Below are 15,275 nucleotides of genomic sequence, written 5' to 3'. Positions count from 1 at the left end.
CTTTCCATGTTTTTAACCCCTAAATTATTGATAAGAAATTTCTTAGCTGATCTCTGGTTGGTAAAGATTAGAGTTTTACCGTCGTGTTTATTTACAGTGCCAGATAGCATTTTTTAGAAACATGCAAATAATCACGTTATGTTTTTCTTAGAGAGAGCTTAGTTACGCTGTGGATTGAATATTGTTCCTAAGCAATCACTAAAGAAATGTAAGCATCCAACCTGTAGACTGTAAATTCAGTTCTGTGAGTTTGTATAACCTTCACATTTTCTGCTTTCACAGGATAGAACTTGTGATTGTCTTGAACTTGTTCTGATTTCTAGGCCTTGGATTTCAGCCTTGATGGAAATGTTAATTTGACAGAACTGACGCTGGCTCTTGAAAATGAACTTTTGGTTACCAAGAACAGCATTCACCAGGCGGCTCTGGCCAGCTTTAAGGCTGAGATCCGGCATTTGCTGTGAGTTAAGCAGAAGGTTCACCTGCTCTATTCCCTTCCCTACTTGTTGAGCAAGTCATTCATATTCCTGTGGCGTACATTCTTCCATCCTGTACGCAGATGTGGCTAATCTCCTATCATCTCACTTCTGTGAAAATGAGGTAGAGCTTAGATTTGCATGTAGTCTTTTGAAGAGGGCTGTGGTACATCTGTGTGTTTTTGAAGGGTTTTGGTTGTCTTGGTTTTGTTTTTGTATTGAAGCAAGCCAGATGAGAGCTTTTTGGGGTCTACTTGTTGCTTAGAAACAGTTTCCCTCATACTTGGTTTCTTTCTGATTCTAGGGAGCAAGTTGATCAAGTGGTCAGAGAAAAAGAGAAGCTACGGTCAGATCTGGAAAAAGCTGAGAAGCTCAAGTCTCTAATGGCCTCAGAGGTGGACGACCACCACGCAGCCATAGAGCGGCGGAATGAGTACAACCTCAGGTACGACTGGCTGGGCCAGGACCCTCCTTTCCCACCACCCTGGCCCAGGGCACTGGGGCTCAGCCTGCCTGCCCGCTTGGCCACACCTGGCGGGAGTGACTTAGGTGTGGCCAAGCCTCAAGGAAAGCAGGATTCACTAGACACTTTCTCAAGGAGCTTCCCATCTCTGTGACTCTGTGTTTCCATTTTTGGTGGATCCATGTAGGGACCTCTGAGGGATTTGATGGCAGCTTGTCAGTCTTTCCTCCTCACAGGAAACTGGATGAAGAGTACAAGGAACGAATAGCGGCCTTAAAGAATGAGCTTCGAAAGGAGAGAGAACAGATCCTACAACAGGTGGGCAAGCAGCGTTTGGAACTTGAGCAGGAAATTGAAAAGGCAAAAACAGAAGAGAATTACACCCGGGACCGCCTTGTCCTCTCTTTAAAGGTAATTATCCTGTTGGTTGTACAGTCTGTGTCCCTGCTGGGAATACACATGGAAAACCACAGCTCTGTAAGAGGACAGACAGGTCTACACGGGGCTCATAAGTCTGCCCAGCTGGGTCATGACTGGACATGGTAGAGCCCCCACTGGGAGCTAGATTTCAGGGATGTCTAGGCTTCTGGTTTGCCAACAGCGTATCTTGTTCTTACCCCCTGAAGTTGCACTGGGTCCTCAGGGCTGTTTGGCTCCTGGTTGATGGTCTCTTCCTTCCTTGCACTTCCCCTTCCTCATTCTTAGCAGATGACTTTATTTCCTGCCACACAGAGGCCATCAGCTTTGTTTCTTTGCTTCCAAATGTACCTTTTCCCTTATACATCCTCCTCTCCTTCCCTGTGCTTCAGTAGAGGAAGTGATCCTTCTCTTTATTGGACTCTAACACCAGATAATATGGTACAGTGTTATCTAGAGATAAAGGGTGGGCGGGGTAGGGGGGTCTGGCCTCAAGACTGCCGGTTCCAATCTGGACACCACTACTTACAGAAAACCTTGATCAAGTTACTCAAACCTGTTTCCTAATGCACAAAAGAGGCACCATCGTAATACCTACCCCACAGCATTGATATGGAGATTAAATGAGTTGCTACATATACAGTATCTAGAAGGTAATAAGTACCTATGGAATATTCACTACTGTTGAAGTTATAAAAGGTTCCTGAAACTCCACACATCAAAAACTGAGCTAATTCTCACTCCCTAACCATCAGACTGCTTCCTCTCTGGAATTTTCTCCCTAATCTACATCACCACCTGTGCTGAAAGTCATAGAAGCTAAAGTCCTCGGTCATCCTTGATTATCAGTTTCTGAGTCCCGTTGATGCTCTGAAATGCTTCTCAGATTTATCCCATCTCTCCATTTCCACAGCCTCTGAATAGGTTCACAATTCATCATGATTTCTCAGCTGACCTTTGTGCATCCTTTTTTCCATCTATCCAACCTCCATATTGTCACTGGAGTTACCTTACTTAGGAACACTTAAAATCATGCTGTTCCCTCTGTAAAAGTGCAACATGGCAGCACTGAAGGGCCCTGAAAGGGGGCTTGTCCTCATGCCTTTCTAACCTCAGATCCTGCCAGCAACCCCCAGGGCCATGCCCTCAACCCTGCTGCACCTGCCATCAGCTGTCTCAGTTCCTCAGTAAGCTTTTAGGCTCCTTCACTGCTTTCTCCAACACTGCAGGCCAAACTACTTTTTCATTCCCATGACACTTTTTTTTTTTTTCTTGCCAGAAGATAGCATAGTTTCTATCACATCATAGATAATTGTATCCATATCTGCCTCCCCTGCCACGGTCCCGATTGTGTGTTCCCTGTGGTCAGCAACAGAAGCTGATTTGTCAGTTTCCAGAGCACCAACACAGGCCCGATACCCAGAAACTGCTCCTGATTGTTTTAACATCTAAATTTAGACACACTTTGGAAGATTAGAGTTGTAGAACTGGCATTTTGGGCGAAGGTAGTATTTTTTAAAAACACTTCAAGCACATTCTTTTTCACTCCATGTTACTGGGTGAGGGTGTGAACAAGAATGTATTTAAAATATGTTGGTTCTATATTCTTTTGGCAAAATATACTTTGAAAATAATGTTCTTCCGATTATCCTTGGAATAGAAGATATGTCAAATGGTACATCCATGTGGTTTTATTTTTTTGACAAATGTGGGTGGAAATCTTACAAGTGTTTTATATACAGAAAAACCCCACCTTTTGTGGACTTTGGTTGATATGTTATTTTACTATAATAATTAAAAATACAAATTATGAAAAACCTGTATGTATAGCTTTTCCATCTTTAAACCAAAATAAAATTGTAAATTAAATATAACATGTCTATATCATCATTAAATGAAAATTGTTAGAGCTAGCCTACCTTTTATAGGTTTTCTGAGTTCTCTTTTGTTGTCAGATGAACAAGGTATTCTGCAACCAGTCTTTCATCTGACAGTTTATTGAGAATGTTTTTCACCTCATTAAATTTTCTACTGCCATGCTGTCGAATAGAAATACAATGCAAGCCATATATGTAATTTCAAATTTTCAAACAGGCACATTAAAAGGTAAAAAGAAACAGGTGAATTTAATTTAAAATCATTTTTATTTAATCTAATATCTCCAAAACGGTATCTTTTTGACTTGTAATTCATCTACAAAAATTATTACTGAGTTTTTTGCATTTTTGTTCTAACTCTTCAAAATCTGGTGAATATTTTATATTCACAGCACATCTCTGTTTGTACTATATACATTTCAAGTGCTCAATAGTTACCTGTGACTGCTTGTGGCCACTGTTGGGCAGCATGCTTCTGTAGGATCAGGAGAAAGAGGAGGCATGCTTTGAGGTTATAAGATAGATATCAGTTTTTTAATATTTACTTTTTCTGCTCTAATGTACTGAAACTTTCAATATTAACACATTTTCTCAATCTAGAGCATTGATTTATGCATGCTATAAAATGGTACAACAGTTTATTTCTTAATCTGTGCCCACTTAATTTCCCCAAATTTCTTCAGGAAAACGGTCGTCTAGAAAATGAGCTTCTGGAAAATGCAGAGAAGTTGGCAGAGTATGAGAATCTGACAAACAAACTTCAGCGAAATTTGGAAAATGTTTTGGCAGAAAAGGTAAGTCTGTTTAAATTTGATTTCCTGATACGTAGCCCCAAAGTGTAGTTCCCTCAAAAGAGCAGAAGCTATGCCACCAAGAAAATTTCTATTATGGAATTATTTATGTGACTAAAGGAAGCTGTCATTTTTGCAGGGATTTAATTTACACGAGGGAAACATGGCGTGGCACTGAGAAACAATCTCTGCTTTGACTGAACACATCACTCTAGAATCTTCTCCCCATCATCTAATTGATGGTGTTTCTGCTTAAATGTCACATTCCTTTCATACTCCAGACACTGGGTGAACACCAGAAACTTGGGCCTTTGGTACATTATAGGTCAAAGAAGGACACTTGGAAAAAATGACAACTTTGCCCTTTTCATTTTCTAGTTTGGTGACCTTGATCCCAGCAGTGCTGAATTCTTTTTGCAAGAAGAAAGGCTGACACAGATGAGAAATGAATACGAGCAGCAGTGCAGGGTGAGTGACTGAAGAGAACTTAGAGGAGGGGTGCCTGGGTTCAAATACCGCTTCACCATTTACTAGCTGTGTGACCATGAGCACATCACTTAATCCGCGGGTGTTTCAATTCCTCACCTACAAGACAGCAAAAATAAGAGTACCCACCAGATGAGGTTGTTGTGGAGAGTCAATGAGTAAATATACGTAAAGTGCTTAGAACAGAGCCTGAGACACAGAAAGCACTTAACCTAAGTGCTAGTTGTTAATGTTATTGTTTAGTATCCTGAAATACGAGAGAATCACGCAAACTGCATTTGTCTGCTTTATCTGGGTCAGAAATTGCTAGTAATTAGAGGAAAATAAAGTTTTATTCTAAGAGAAGGAAAATGTGGTCATGTTGATGTGCTTATTCCAAAACTAGTCTTTCCTGAGCGATCAATGCAGGCTGATATAATTTGCTTTTGTTCTGTGGGGTTTTTTCCTGAATACAGTCCTTACTTTATTTACAAAATGCAAATGGAGCAGAAACCACTCAAGTCTTTAAGTAGTAAGTCATTACAAATTCCTACCAGAGGACACAAAAACATCCTTATAAATAATAGGAATCTTTGATTTTTTTTAAAAAGTAACTTTCCTAAGCTCAGGAATTTGGGGTTGTTTTTTCCTTAAGCCACAGACACTTGTTAAAATAAACAAGGTAAGCATAACTGAGTTCTAACTGCTTTAGATGAACATTGTACTTGGGCAAAAATGAAGAAAACAATCACCTCCTTATGAGGTTGCTCATAGCCTGCCTTCTCAGGAAATATACATGCACACTTTGAGAAAAGAAATGAAACATTTATGCCACCCTTATAAATAAGTTATGGCTCTTGACTCTAATCAAGTAGAGGTGTTTTCTCCTACGCTTTTAGTTATTTCATCAGTAAAATCTGTCAGCTCTACCTCCAAAAATTCCCCAAATTTGTCCACTTATTTTTTTAAACAGCTTTTCATAACCATACAATTCACCCATTTAAGGTATATAATTCAGTCTCTTTTAGTATATTCACAGAATAGTGCAACCATTACCATAATAAATTTTAGAACATTTTCATCACCCAAAAGGAAACTACCACTCCACCTAGCTGTAATCTCTCACATGACCCCAGCCCTACACAACTAATAATCTACTTGCTTTCTCTTTGGTTTTGCCTATTCTTTACATTTCCTTTAAATGGAATTATACAATATGTCATCCTTTGTGACTGCCTTCCTTCATTTGGCATAACGTTTTCAAGGTTCATCCATACTGTAGCATGTATCAGTACTTCATTTCTTTCCATTGCCGAATAATATTCCATTATATAGTTATACCACATTTTATTTATCCATTCATTAGTTGATGGACATTGGGTTATCTCGAATATTGTGAATAATGCTGCTGTGAACACTTGTGTGCAAGTTTTGTTTTGTTTTGTTTTAAACAGAAACAGACTCACAGACTTAGAGAACAAACTTATGGTTACCAGCAGGGAAGGGTGGGAAGGAGGGATAGACTGGGAGTTTGGGATTGACACGTACACACTGGTTTATTTATTTATTTATTTATTTAGGCTGCTTTGTTGCTGTGCGCGGGCTTTCTCTAGTTGTGGTGAGTGGGGGCTACTCTTCATTGCGGTGCGTGGGCTTCTCATTGAGGTGGCTTTTCTTGTTGCGGAGCACGGGCTCCAGGCACACAGGCTTCACTAGCTGCAGCACACGGGCTCAGTAGTTGCGGCACACAGGCCCTAGAGCGTGCAGGCTTCAGTAGTTGAGGTGCATGGGCTCAGTATTTGCGGCGTGTGGGCTCAGTAGTTGCGGCGTGAGGGCTCTAGGGTGCGCGGGCTTCAGTAGTTGTGGCATGTGGGCTCAGTAGTTGTGGCTCATGGGCTCTAGAGCGCAGGCTCAGTAGTTGTGCACGGGCTTAGTTTCTCCGTGGCATGTGGGATCTTCCCAGACCAGGGGTTGAACCCGTGTCCCCTGCATTGGCAGGCGAATTCTTAACCACTGTGCCACCAGGGAAGTCCTGTGTGCAAGTTTTTGTGTGGACATATGCTTTCATTTCTCTTGGGTATGTACCTAGGAGTGGAATTGGTGGGTCATATGATCACTGTATGTTTAACCTTTTGAGGAAGTGTCAAATTTTTTCCAAGATGTTTGCACCATTTTACATTCCCATCAGTATGAGAGTTGCAACTTCTCCACATCCTTGCCAACAGTTGTTATTATATGTCTTTTTTTTTTAATATCTTTATTGGAGTATAATTGCTTTATAGTGTTGTATTAGTTTCTGCTGTACCACAAAGTGAATCAGCTATACGTATATATATGCAATCCCACCACTGGGCATATACCCTGAGAAAACCATAATTCAAAAAGAGTCATGTACCACAATGTTGATTGCAGCTCTATTTACAATAGCCAGGACATGGAAGCAACCTAAATGTCCATTGACAGATGAATGGATAAAGAAGATGTGGCACATATATACAGTGGAATATTACTCAGCCATAAAAAGGAACGAAATTGAGTTATTTGTAGTGAGGTGGATGGACCTAGAGTCTGTCATACAGAGTGAAGTAAGTCAGACAGAGAAAAACAAATATTGTATGCTAATGCACATACATGGAATCTAAAAAAACGGTACTGATGAACCTAGTGGCAGGGCAGGAAAAAAGACACAGATGTAGAAAACGGACTTGAGGACACATGGGGGAGGGTAAGCTGGGACGAAGTGCGAGAGTAGCATTGACATATATACACTACCAAATGTAAAAAGGTGGCTAGTGGGAAGCTGCTGCATAGCACAGGGAGATCAGCCCGATGCTTTGTGAGGACCTAGAGGGGTGGGATAGGGAGGGAGGCTCACGAGGGAGGGGATATGGGGATATATGTATGTCTTTTATTTTAGCCATCCTAGTGGGTATTAAGTGGTATCTCATTGTGAGTTTGATTTGCATTTCCCTGATGGCTAATAACATTGAGTATCTTTTCATTTGCTTATCTTCTTTGGAGAAATGTCTCTTCAGATCCTTTGCTGAATATTTAAATGTGTTATTTGTCTTTTTATTATTAAGTTGTAATAGTTCTTTATATATTCTACAATCAAGTCCCTTATCAGATATATAATTTACAAAAACTTTTTTCCCATTCTGTGGGTTGTGTTTTTACTTTCTTGTTGGTATCCTTTGAAGCACAAGGTTTTAATTTTGATGATATACAGTTTATTTATTTTTCCTTTTGTTGCTTGTGTTTTCGACATCACGTCTAAGACTTGTATTGGTTTTTAAACTCCAGCTATTACAAGACCAAGTAGATGAACTCCAGTCTGAGCTGGAAGAATATCGTGCACAAGGCAAAGTGTTCAGACTTCCCTTGAAGAACTCACCGTCAGAAGAACTTGATATGAACAGTGGTTGTGTCGAGCCTGACCAGGGTAAGCCATTCAGACACCATCTTTTCAGAGTCTCTGCCTTTGACTTTTGTTTTTAAAACCATGGTTGAATGTAGAATTGCAAAATGTTGGCAATCCCACCCCCCACCCAAAAAAAGACTTTGGCAGTGCTATTTTCTTGAGCTGTTTCACTTGTGGTCTGTTTTTTTCATTTGTCCTTGAAGTCTTTATGAGAATATTTCCATGTGATTTTTATATGCATCAACAAAGAAATGGAAAAATAAAACCACAAGGATATTTGCTTCGTTTAAAAAAAAAAAAAAAACTGGCCACAAGTCTGAGAATCCAGGCCTTGGGAGTGTTAGAATTCAGTCACTGAGTTATTGCTGAATCCTCCCTTTCTAAAAGAGTGCCTAACTGGTATGACAGTGTTTTGGAGAGTGAGCTAGCCAGAAACCACAAAATTTGATTTCCTTATGCTGGCTATGCTAAATGTCTGCAAAACAACAAATAAGATAAATAAACCTTGGTTGCCTGTGCCTTTGAGGAGGATTTTGAGTAGCAAGGTTGGAAGGCAGAGTCATTTGGGAACCCTCCTACATTCATTATCAGCTCTTTTCCTCCCTCCTGGCATCCTGCCCCTTTCCTCCAGTGTGTTGAATTTCCGTTTCAGAAAGGGTTTATAATAAATTCTTCATCATAAATAGTTTTCCCCACTGCTCCTTGGAACAGGAGTACAGGTTCTTACAAGGGTTGTTTATTCTTCTCCTTACCTATTTATTCTAGAATAAATAAGGGATTGGGGAGGGGACAGGGACAGGCTTGAACACCTTTCCTCTGATTCTAAGTCTGTACTCTGTAGCCTTACTGTGGTATAAGAATGGAGCCCAACTGATATGATGTATCTCAGAAGTTTTTCTGGGCTTTTCCATAGATGACCAAGGGCTGGGAGTTCTCCTCATGGGTACATGAGGCTGTGTCATCTTGGGGTGGTTTACACCCCAGGTATCACTTCTCAGTTGGGGATATGCCATGATAGATGAAGAGAAAGCCCAAAGCAAGACTGTCAATTCCAGATGCTAGACTTATGCTCTTTCTTGCATCTGCCTGTGTATCTCTACATGAAAAGCTCTTTTGAGTCCCCTGCCTTAAGAGATTTCTAACATAGTATTAGATGTAATCATTTTGTCTTTGTACTAGCTCAGCCCTCAGCTTATGCTTCACATTTCAGTGTCCTTCTCAGTCATCATCATGGGCAGTTGCAGAGGTGAACTCATATGAATGAGTTGAGAATTTTCTATCGAATCTGCCTATATCCAGGTTCCTAACCCATGCCCTATTCTTTAAAAAATTTTAGCTGATAATTTAAGGTAAGGCCCTATCTGCACTACAGGAAATTAATATTACAATACTGAATCTTCTGTAATGTTGAGGGGTGGGTTGGATATCTTGACCCATGAAGTTAACACCTCAAAGCATAGCAAGTATGCTGGCCGTTCATTCTCCTGCCACATTGCCCCTCTGCTAATTTGTCACTCAGTATTCATTGGATGGAAAGAAGGCTGGTTGGTTTGACCGAACTACCTCACTCTTCAGGATTTTCATTAGGAGGAGGTCACCTTTAAGCAACAATTTCCACATCTACTCCCACCTGCTATTCTACTGGATTCTATTAAGGTTTGGTACATTGCCTGTAAATGAAAGAATCTGTTCACCTTCATTTTTTCTTGTTTTCCCTAATACTTAAAAACAAGAGACTTCTCTTGCCTTCTGTTGTTTCCTAGTAGATCTCATCTGTAGTAATTTAAGCTAAAAATTATTCCTCAATTAAACTGGATATCCTTCCTTAGATGCCAGTTGTGTTATTGAAAGAACCTGCTGCAGGGTCAACAGATCCCATGTGTTTTCAGGGCTTGGTTCTGAAGAATGCAATCCATTGAATATGAGCATCGAGGCGGAGCTGGTCATCGAACAGATGAAAGAACAACATCACAGGGACTTGTGTTGCCTGAGACTGGAGCTTGAAGATAAAGTAAGACCTTCTTATCAATCCTGTTCTCTGATTTCTTTGAGCTCTGACAAGCTTTTGCATGTAGGACATTCTCAATTCTTTTTTCTCAAAGAGCAGCACTTTCTATACCTTTCCTCTTGTGTCCTGTTGGCTACCAGGGACGCACTACCTCAGCATGGTTTCACAGGCCAAGGGTGAGGCCTTTTCCTCATAGGAGAGAGTTTCTTAAAAATGTAGTCTCTTCAATCCTAGCAAGCATGGAACTCGCAGACCATTACATTATTTCCAACTCATTGAAAAACATCTTAATAAAACCAAAAAGCCCTTCGATATAGCATTACTTCCTAAATTAGGTACAAATTCTGAATCTTGGCCTTCAAAACCCTTTACCGTGTTGCATTAGGTTATATTTCCAGTCTTCTCTTTTACCATTCCTTTGAGTTACCTTATCCTCCAAACTAGGTAGTTTGCTGCTCTTCATCACACTGTCCTCTTTTGCTCATGCTATTACGTGCTGTGTTATTATTTCTTTCTACCTCTTGAAAGTCTACTTAACCTTCAGAGTTTATATCAAATGCTACCTCTTACATTTCTGAAGTCTCCCAACCAAATGTAATTTTTCCCTCCTTTGAATCCCAGGTTACATTGTAACTATTTTTCCTATACCTTTTATATGTTTTATTCTGACTTGTAGTATACTTTTTTGTATTTGTCATGAGCATGTCTAGAGTGGTTTTTCCTTAATGACAGGGGCTATGTCTTACCCAACTTTGTGTCCCCATGCGGCCTGCAGGGTACCTGACAGGTGTTAAACAAATACTTAAATTTAATTAACTATGTTAAGGCCCTAAGTTTGCAGTTGGAGAGGATGCCCGTGGAGACAAATGGTATCTCTGTGAAGGTCTAGTCAGTTTTAATAGAGTTGTTCAGAAACTAATAAAATTCAACCAAGTTAAAAAGGTAATCAAACCATGCCTGACTTAAAAATATCTTATTTAATGTGTTTTTGAATTGTTACTTTAAAACAAAAAATGGGAAAACTGAGGAATGTCTTGTAGGAGAAAAGTAATTACTGCCCCATCACCTTTCCACGGCCTTGAGTTGAATAACATTATGGTGGTTTTACTTTCTGGCTTTAGGTGCATCATTATGAAAAGCAGCTAGATGAAACCAAGGTTGCCTGTAAAAAGGAGCAGGAGAACGTGAAGCAAAAGTATGAGAATGAAGTGCACATCTTGGAAGAACAAATAAGTGACCTTAAAAATGAAATTGCAGAACTTCAGGGCCAGACAGTGGTACTCAAGGAGGTACAACACACGGCTACCTGCAGACATGAGGAGGAGAAAAAACAACTGGAAATGAAATGGGATGAGGAAAAGGCTCACCTGCAGGAGGAGCTAAGGCTGGAGCATGAGATGGAGCTAAAGGCTAGGCTGGAGCAGGCAGAGGAAAGCTTTAATGGAGAGAGGGAAAAACTCATTCAAAATGGTGCCTGGACAGAAGAGAAGGTGAGAAGCTTGACTCAGGAACTAGAACAAGTTCACCAGGAGCAACTGAAAAGCCTGGTGGAGAAGCACACTCTTGAGAAAGAGGAATTGCAAAAAGAGCTCTTGGAAAAACACCAAAGGGAACTACATGAGGGAAGGTAAGAAAATGGGGGAAATGGAGGAACCTGGGGCACCATTCCTCGGGGGCACCAGAAATCCCAGTCAATTAAGGAGACTTTGAAAAATCAGAAGACAAAATAGCCCACTGACTGACTAGATTCTTCTTTAGTTTTTCAACTTGTTTTGCCATTGTTTAGATATAAGCCTACCTTGGGGTATTGAAACTTTTTTTTAGAAAGAGGAAAGTATTTTTTGTATCAGGCATGTACTTTTTAAGGTTCCAGATGATGATAAGATTATCACAAATGTGATTTCTTCCTAGTTCAGTCTTGCTGTTTTCTGAGAAAGGCCATTTATAAGCTAGATTCTGGGCAAAGTTACATTTCCTTCCAGAGTTATGAAACACCATTTTGTGCTTACTTTCCTCACGTGAAATCTCAGGTACTTTTCAGGGCTTTGGTGCTTCATACTTTAACCCGGTGCTACTTTATTAAATAAAAAGCAAAACATAATGAATTTGTTAATATGTGTGGTTTATATGACTATTATCCACCAATGTCTACTTAATTAAAATGGAAGAATTTTATGTATTTCCCAAATTAGGGTTTAGGCTAATATGCATTTGAACATTTAATGTGAAATATCAGCCTAAGTTTCTGGCTAAAAATCCATAAACAAATACATCTGGAAGTATACCAAAGAATTTGGTTTCTAAATTTTCTTCTAAATGCAGAGAGAGGTAAGTAAATCTTTTAAATTAATTATGGCTGCCAGCATTGGCTCTCAGAAATGAGATCCCTTCTCAGTATAAATGAATCACATAGGAATAAGTGAAGACCGTTTTTAGAAATATTTAAATTGTTTGCTTGGCTGCTTCTTCTATGCACGGGAAAATGTTTTTTGTTTGCTTCTGGAGTTGATGGCAGTTTCAGTAATGCTGTATGTTGACCACATTTAGGGAAAAAATGGAAACTGAGTGTAATAGAAGAACCTCTCAGATAGAAGCCCAGTTTCAGGCTGACTGTCAGAAAGTCGCTGAGAGATGTGAAAATGCTCTGCGAAGTCTGGAGGGGCACTACCGCCGAGAGCTGAAGGAGGTCCTGGAACAACAGCGCGAGGAGAGATCCCAGTGGGAGTTTGAGAAGGACGAGCTCACCCAGGAGTGTGCAGAAGCCCAGGAGCAGCTTAAAGAGACTCTCCAGAGAGAGAAAGCGACTTCTCTGGTCCTGACCCAGGAGAGAGAGATGCTGGAGAAAACATACAAAGAACATTTGAACGGCATGGTTGTTGAGAGAGAGCAGCTACTCAAAGACCTGGAAGATCTAAGAACTGTGTCGGAAAGTCAGCAAAGTCTGCTGTCCAGCCAGATACTTGAGCTGAAGAGCAGTCATGAAAGAGAACTGAAGGACCGTGAGCAGGTCCTGTGCCAGGCAGGCGCCTCGGAGCAGCTGGCCAGCCAGAGGCTTGAAAGGCTAGAAAGGGAACGTGACCAGGAGAGGCAGGAAATGACGTCCAAGCTTCTGGCCGTGGAGAGTGTCTACAAAGCGACCTGTGAGAAAGCAGACCGAGAGAGGGCTGAGATGAGCACAGAAATCTCCAGGCTTCAGGATAAAATTAAGGAAATGGAGCAGGTGGCATCTCCTCCCTCCAGGCTTCAGAATGGCTGCCAGGCAATGGGAAGGGAGGAGGTGGAAGGAAGTGGAGCCATGTCCCTGCTCAAGCAAGGAGAGCAGCTGTTGGAAGAGAACGGAGATGTCCTCTTAAGCCTGCAAAGAGCTCATGAACGAGCAGTGAAGGAAAATGTGAAAATGGCAACTGAAATTTCTAGGTTGCAACAGAGGCTGCAGAAATTAGAGCCAGAGTCAGTAATGTCTTCTTGTTTAGATGAGCCAACTACTGGGTTTTTTGGAAATTCCGTGGAACAAACAGAGCCATTTTTACTGCCAAACCGAATGAAACAAGTAGAAGGTGGAACCATGCAGCACGTCCTAAGTGATCTGCAAGGCGATGAGGTCCGGGATCTGGAAAGTACGGGGACAAGCTCTGGTCAGAGACAGGAGGTCAGAATAGAGGAGTCTGAAGCATCAATAGAGAGTTTTTCTGAGCTTGAAAATAGTGAGGAGACCAGGACTGAAACCTGGGACCTAAAGAATCAGATTGGCCAGCTTCAGGAACAACTAATGATCTTACGTGCAGACTGTGATCGAGCTTCTGAAAAGAAACAGGACTTACTTTTTGATGTTTCTGTGCTAAAAAAGAAATTAAAGATGCTTGAAAGAATCCCCGAGGCTTCCACCAAGTATAAATTGTTATATGAAGATGCTAGTAGAGAAAATGAGTGTCTTCAGGAAGAGCTGAGAGTCATGGAGACGCGCTATGATGAAGCACTAGAAAATAACAAAGAACTCACTTCAGAAATGTTCCGATTACAGGATGAGCTAAAGAAAGTTGAAGAAGTGACTGAAACATTCCTTAGCCTGGAAAAGAGTTACGACGAGGTCAAAAGAGAAAATGAGGAACTGCATGTTCTTGTTTTGAGACTTCAAGGCAAGATTGAGAAGCTGCAAGAAAGAGCAGTGCTGCAGTATGACTGCTTCTCCTTATGGGAAGCCCATTTAGATAACCTGGAAGTCGGACCTGATGAAAAGGTCCTTGAACTAAATCAGACACTGGAAGAGTGTGTACCAAAGGTTATGAGTGTGCACCATATTATAGAAGAACATTGTCAAGAAAACCAGTACCTAGAGCAGGAGAACACACAGCTCTTAGAAAAAGTAAGAGCACATGAAATTGCCTGGCTACGTGGAACACTCCAGACACATCAAGAAAAGCCTGGAGTACAGAACCAAGTAATACTGGAGGAAAACACTGCTCTCCTCAGCCTTCAGGACAGACATTTTCAGCGCCAGGCCACAATCACAGAGTTAGAACGGGAGAAAAAGAAGCTGCAGGAGCTGACTAGAAAGTTGAGGGAAAGAGTCACTGCTTTAGTTAAGCAAAAAGATGTACCTCCTCAAGGAGAAAAGGAGGAAGAGCTGAAGGCAATGATGCATGACTTGCAAATCACGTGCAGTGAGATGCAGCAAAAAGTTGAGCTTCTGAGGTAATGTATGCACCTTCTACACTTCACGGAATCCCACAGAGCACCTCACCAAATCTAACTTCACTGCTTGCTGTGCCTAGAGAAACTAACCTGTTAGTCTTCAAGAAGAGAGCAGTGCTTTAGACTTCCTTCTGCTTCTGTGTCGTATTAACAAGTAGAATAACCCTGCCTAGGAGGCACTCCTTCCTCTATAGGAAATAAATGTCGTTCATTTAGGGTGTGAAAGTTCATGATGGAGAGTGTTAGTTGTTTAACCATGTGCATCATCAATGTATGTCAAGTCTTTAACTCTTTTGTAGCACTTCATTTGGATGGATAGTTTTGGTGGGTTTTTTTTTGGCTAAATGTTGGTTATTTTCCTCATTTTGATGAAACAAGTTATATGAGAATGAATGCCTTTTGTGTATCGTTAACTCACTTGGTAGATAAGAACTCTCTTCTTATACTAATATAGGAAAAGTGTTGTGTCTCATGGCTTATAGTTTTTCACTTATATCACTTGAAGTGCAGGCTGATATTCTGTAAACATTGGAAATTTATCTTAGAACATAATTTTTTGAGGAGCTATCAGATTCTAATAAACGTGCTTGAAGAACAAAGACAAAAATGATACTAATTTGAACCACTGCTCACTCAACTTTATAAAATATGATTGCAGTAGCCTT

At 40.7% G+C, this 15,275-nt stretch overlaps 1 protein-coding gene across 15 annotated transcripts in view; it reads left to right on the top strand.

The window, feature by feature from the left end:
• Positions 1 to 15,275, top strand: part of NIN (ninein) — a 114,186-nt gene that overhangs the window by 66,643 nt on the left and 32,268 nt on the right. For 14 of the 15 annotated variants that reach the window (XR_009007425.1, XM_057542433.1, XM_057542422.1 and 11 more), the window contains 9 exons: positions 324 to 460; positions 781 to 921; positions 1,176 to 1,350; positions 3,917 to 4,027; positions 4,403 to 4,492; positions 7,793 to 7,931; positions 9,800 to 9,921; positions 11,040 to 11,545; positions 12,466 to 14,610. Coding sequence is in view for 14 of the 15 variants with exons in the window: in XM_057542433.1 (XP_057398416.1) it covers positions 324 to 460; positions 781 to 921; positions 1,176 to 1,350; positions 3,917 to 4,027; positions 4,403 to 4,492; positions 7,793 to 7,931; positions 9,800 to 9,921; positions 11,040 to 11,545; positions 12,466 to 14,610 (3,566 nt within the window). In the remaining variant the exon portion in view is untranslated. The remainder of the gene's footprint in view (positions 1 to 323; positions 461 to 780; positions 922 to 1,175; positions 1,351 to 3,916; positions 4,028 to 4,402; positions 4,493 to 7,792; positions 7,932 to 9,799; positions 9,922 to 11,039; positions 11,546 to 12,465; positions 14,611 to 15,275) is intronic. The other variant, XM_057542436.1, reaches the window with a different exon arrangement.

This window comes from Balaenoptera acutorostrata, chromosome 3 (assembly GCF_949987535.1).
Source record: "Balaenoptera acutorostrata chromosome 3, mBalAcu1.1, whole genome shotgun sequence".
Classification (NCBI taxonomy): Eukaryota; Metazoa; Chordata; class Mammalia; order Artiodactyla; family Balaenopteridae; genus Balaenoptera; species Balaenoptera acutorostrata.
Note: the sequence above shows the minus strand (reverse complement) of the source record. Positions and strands in the feature narration are given on the sequence as shown.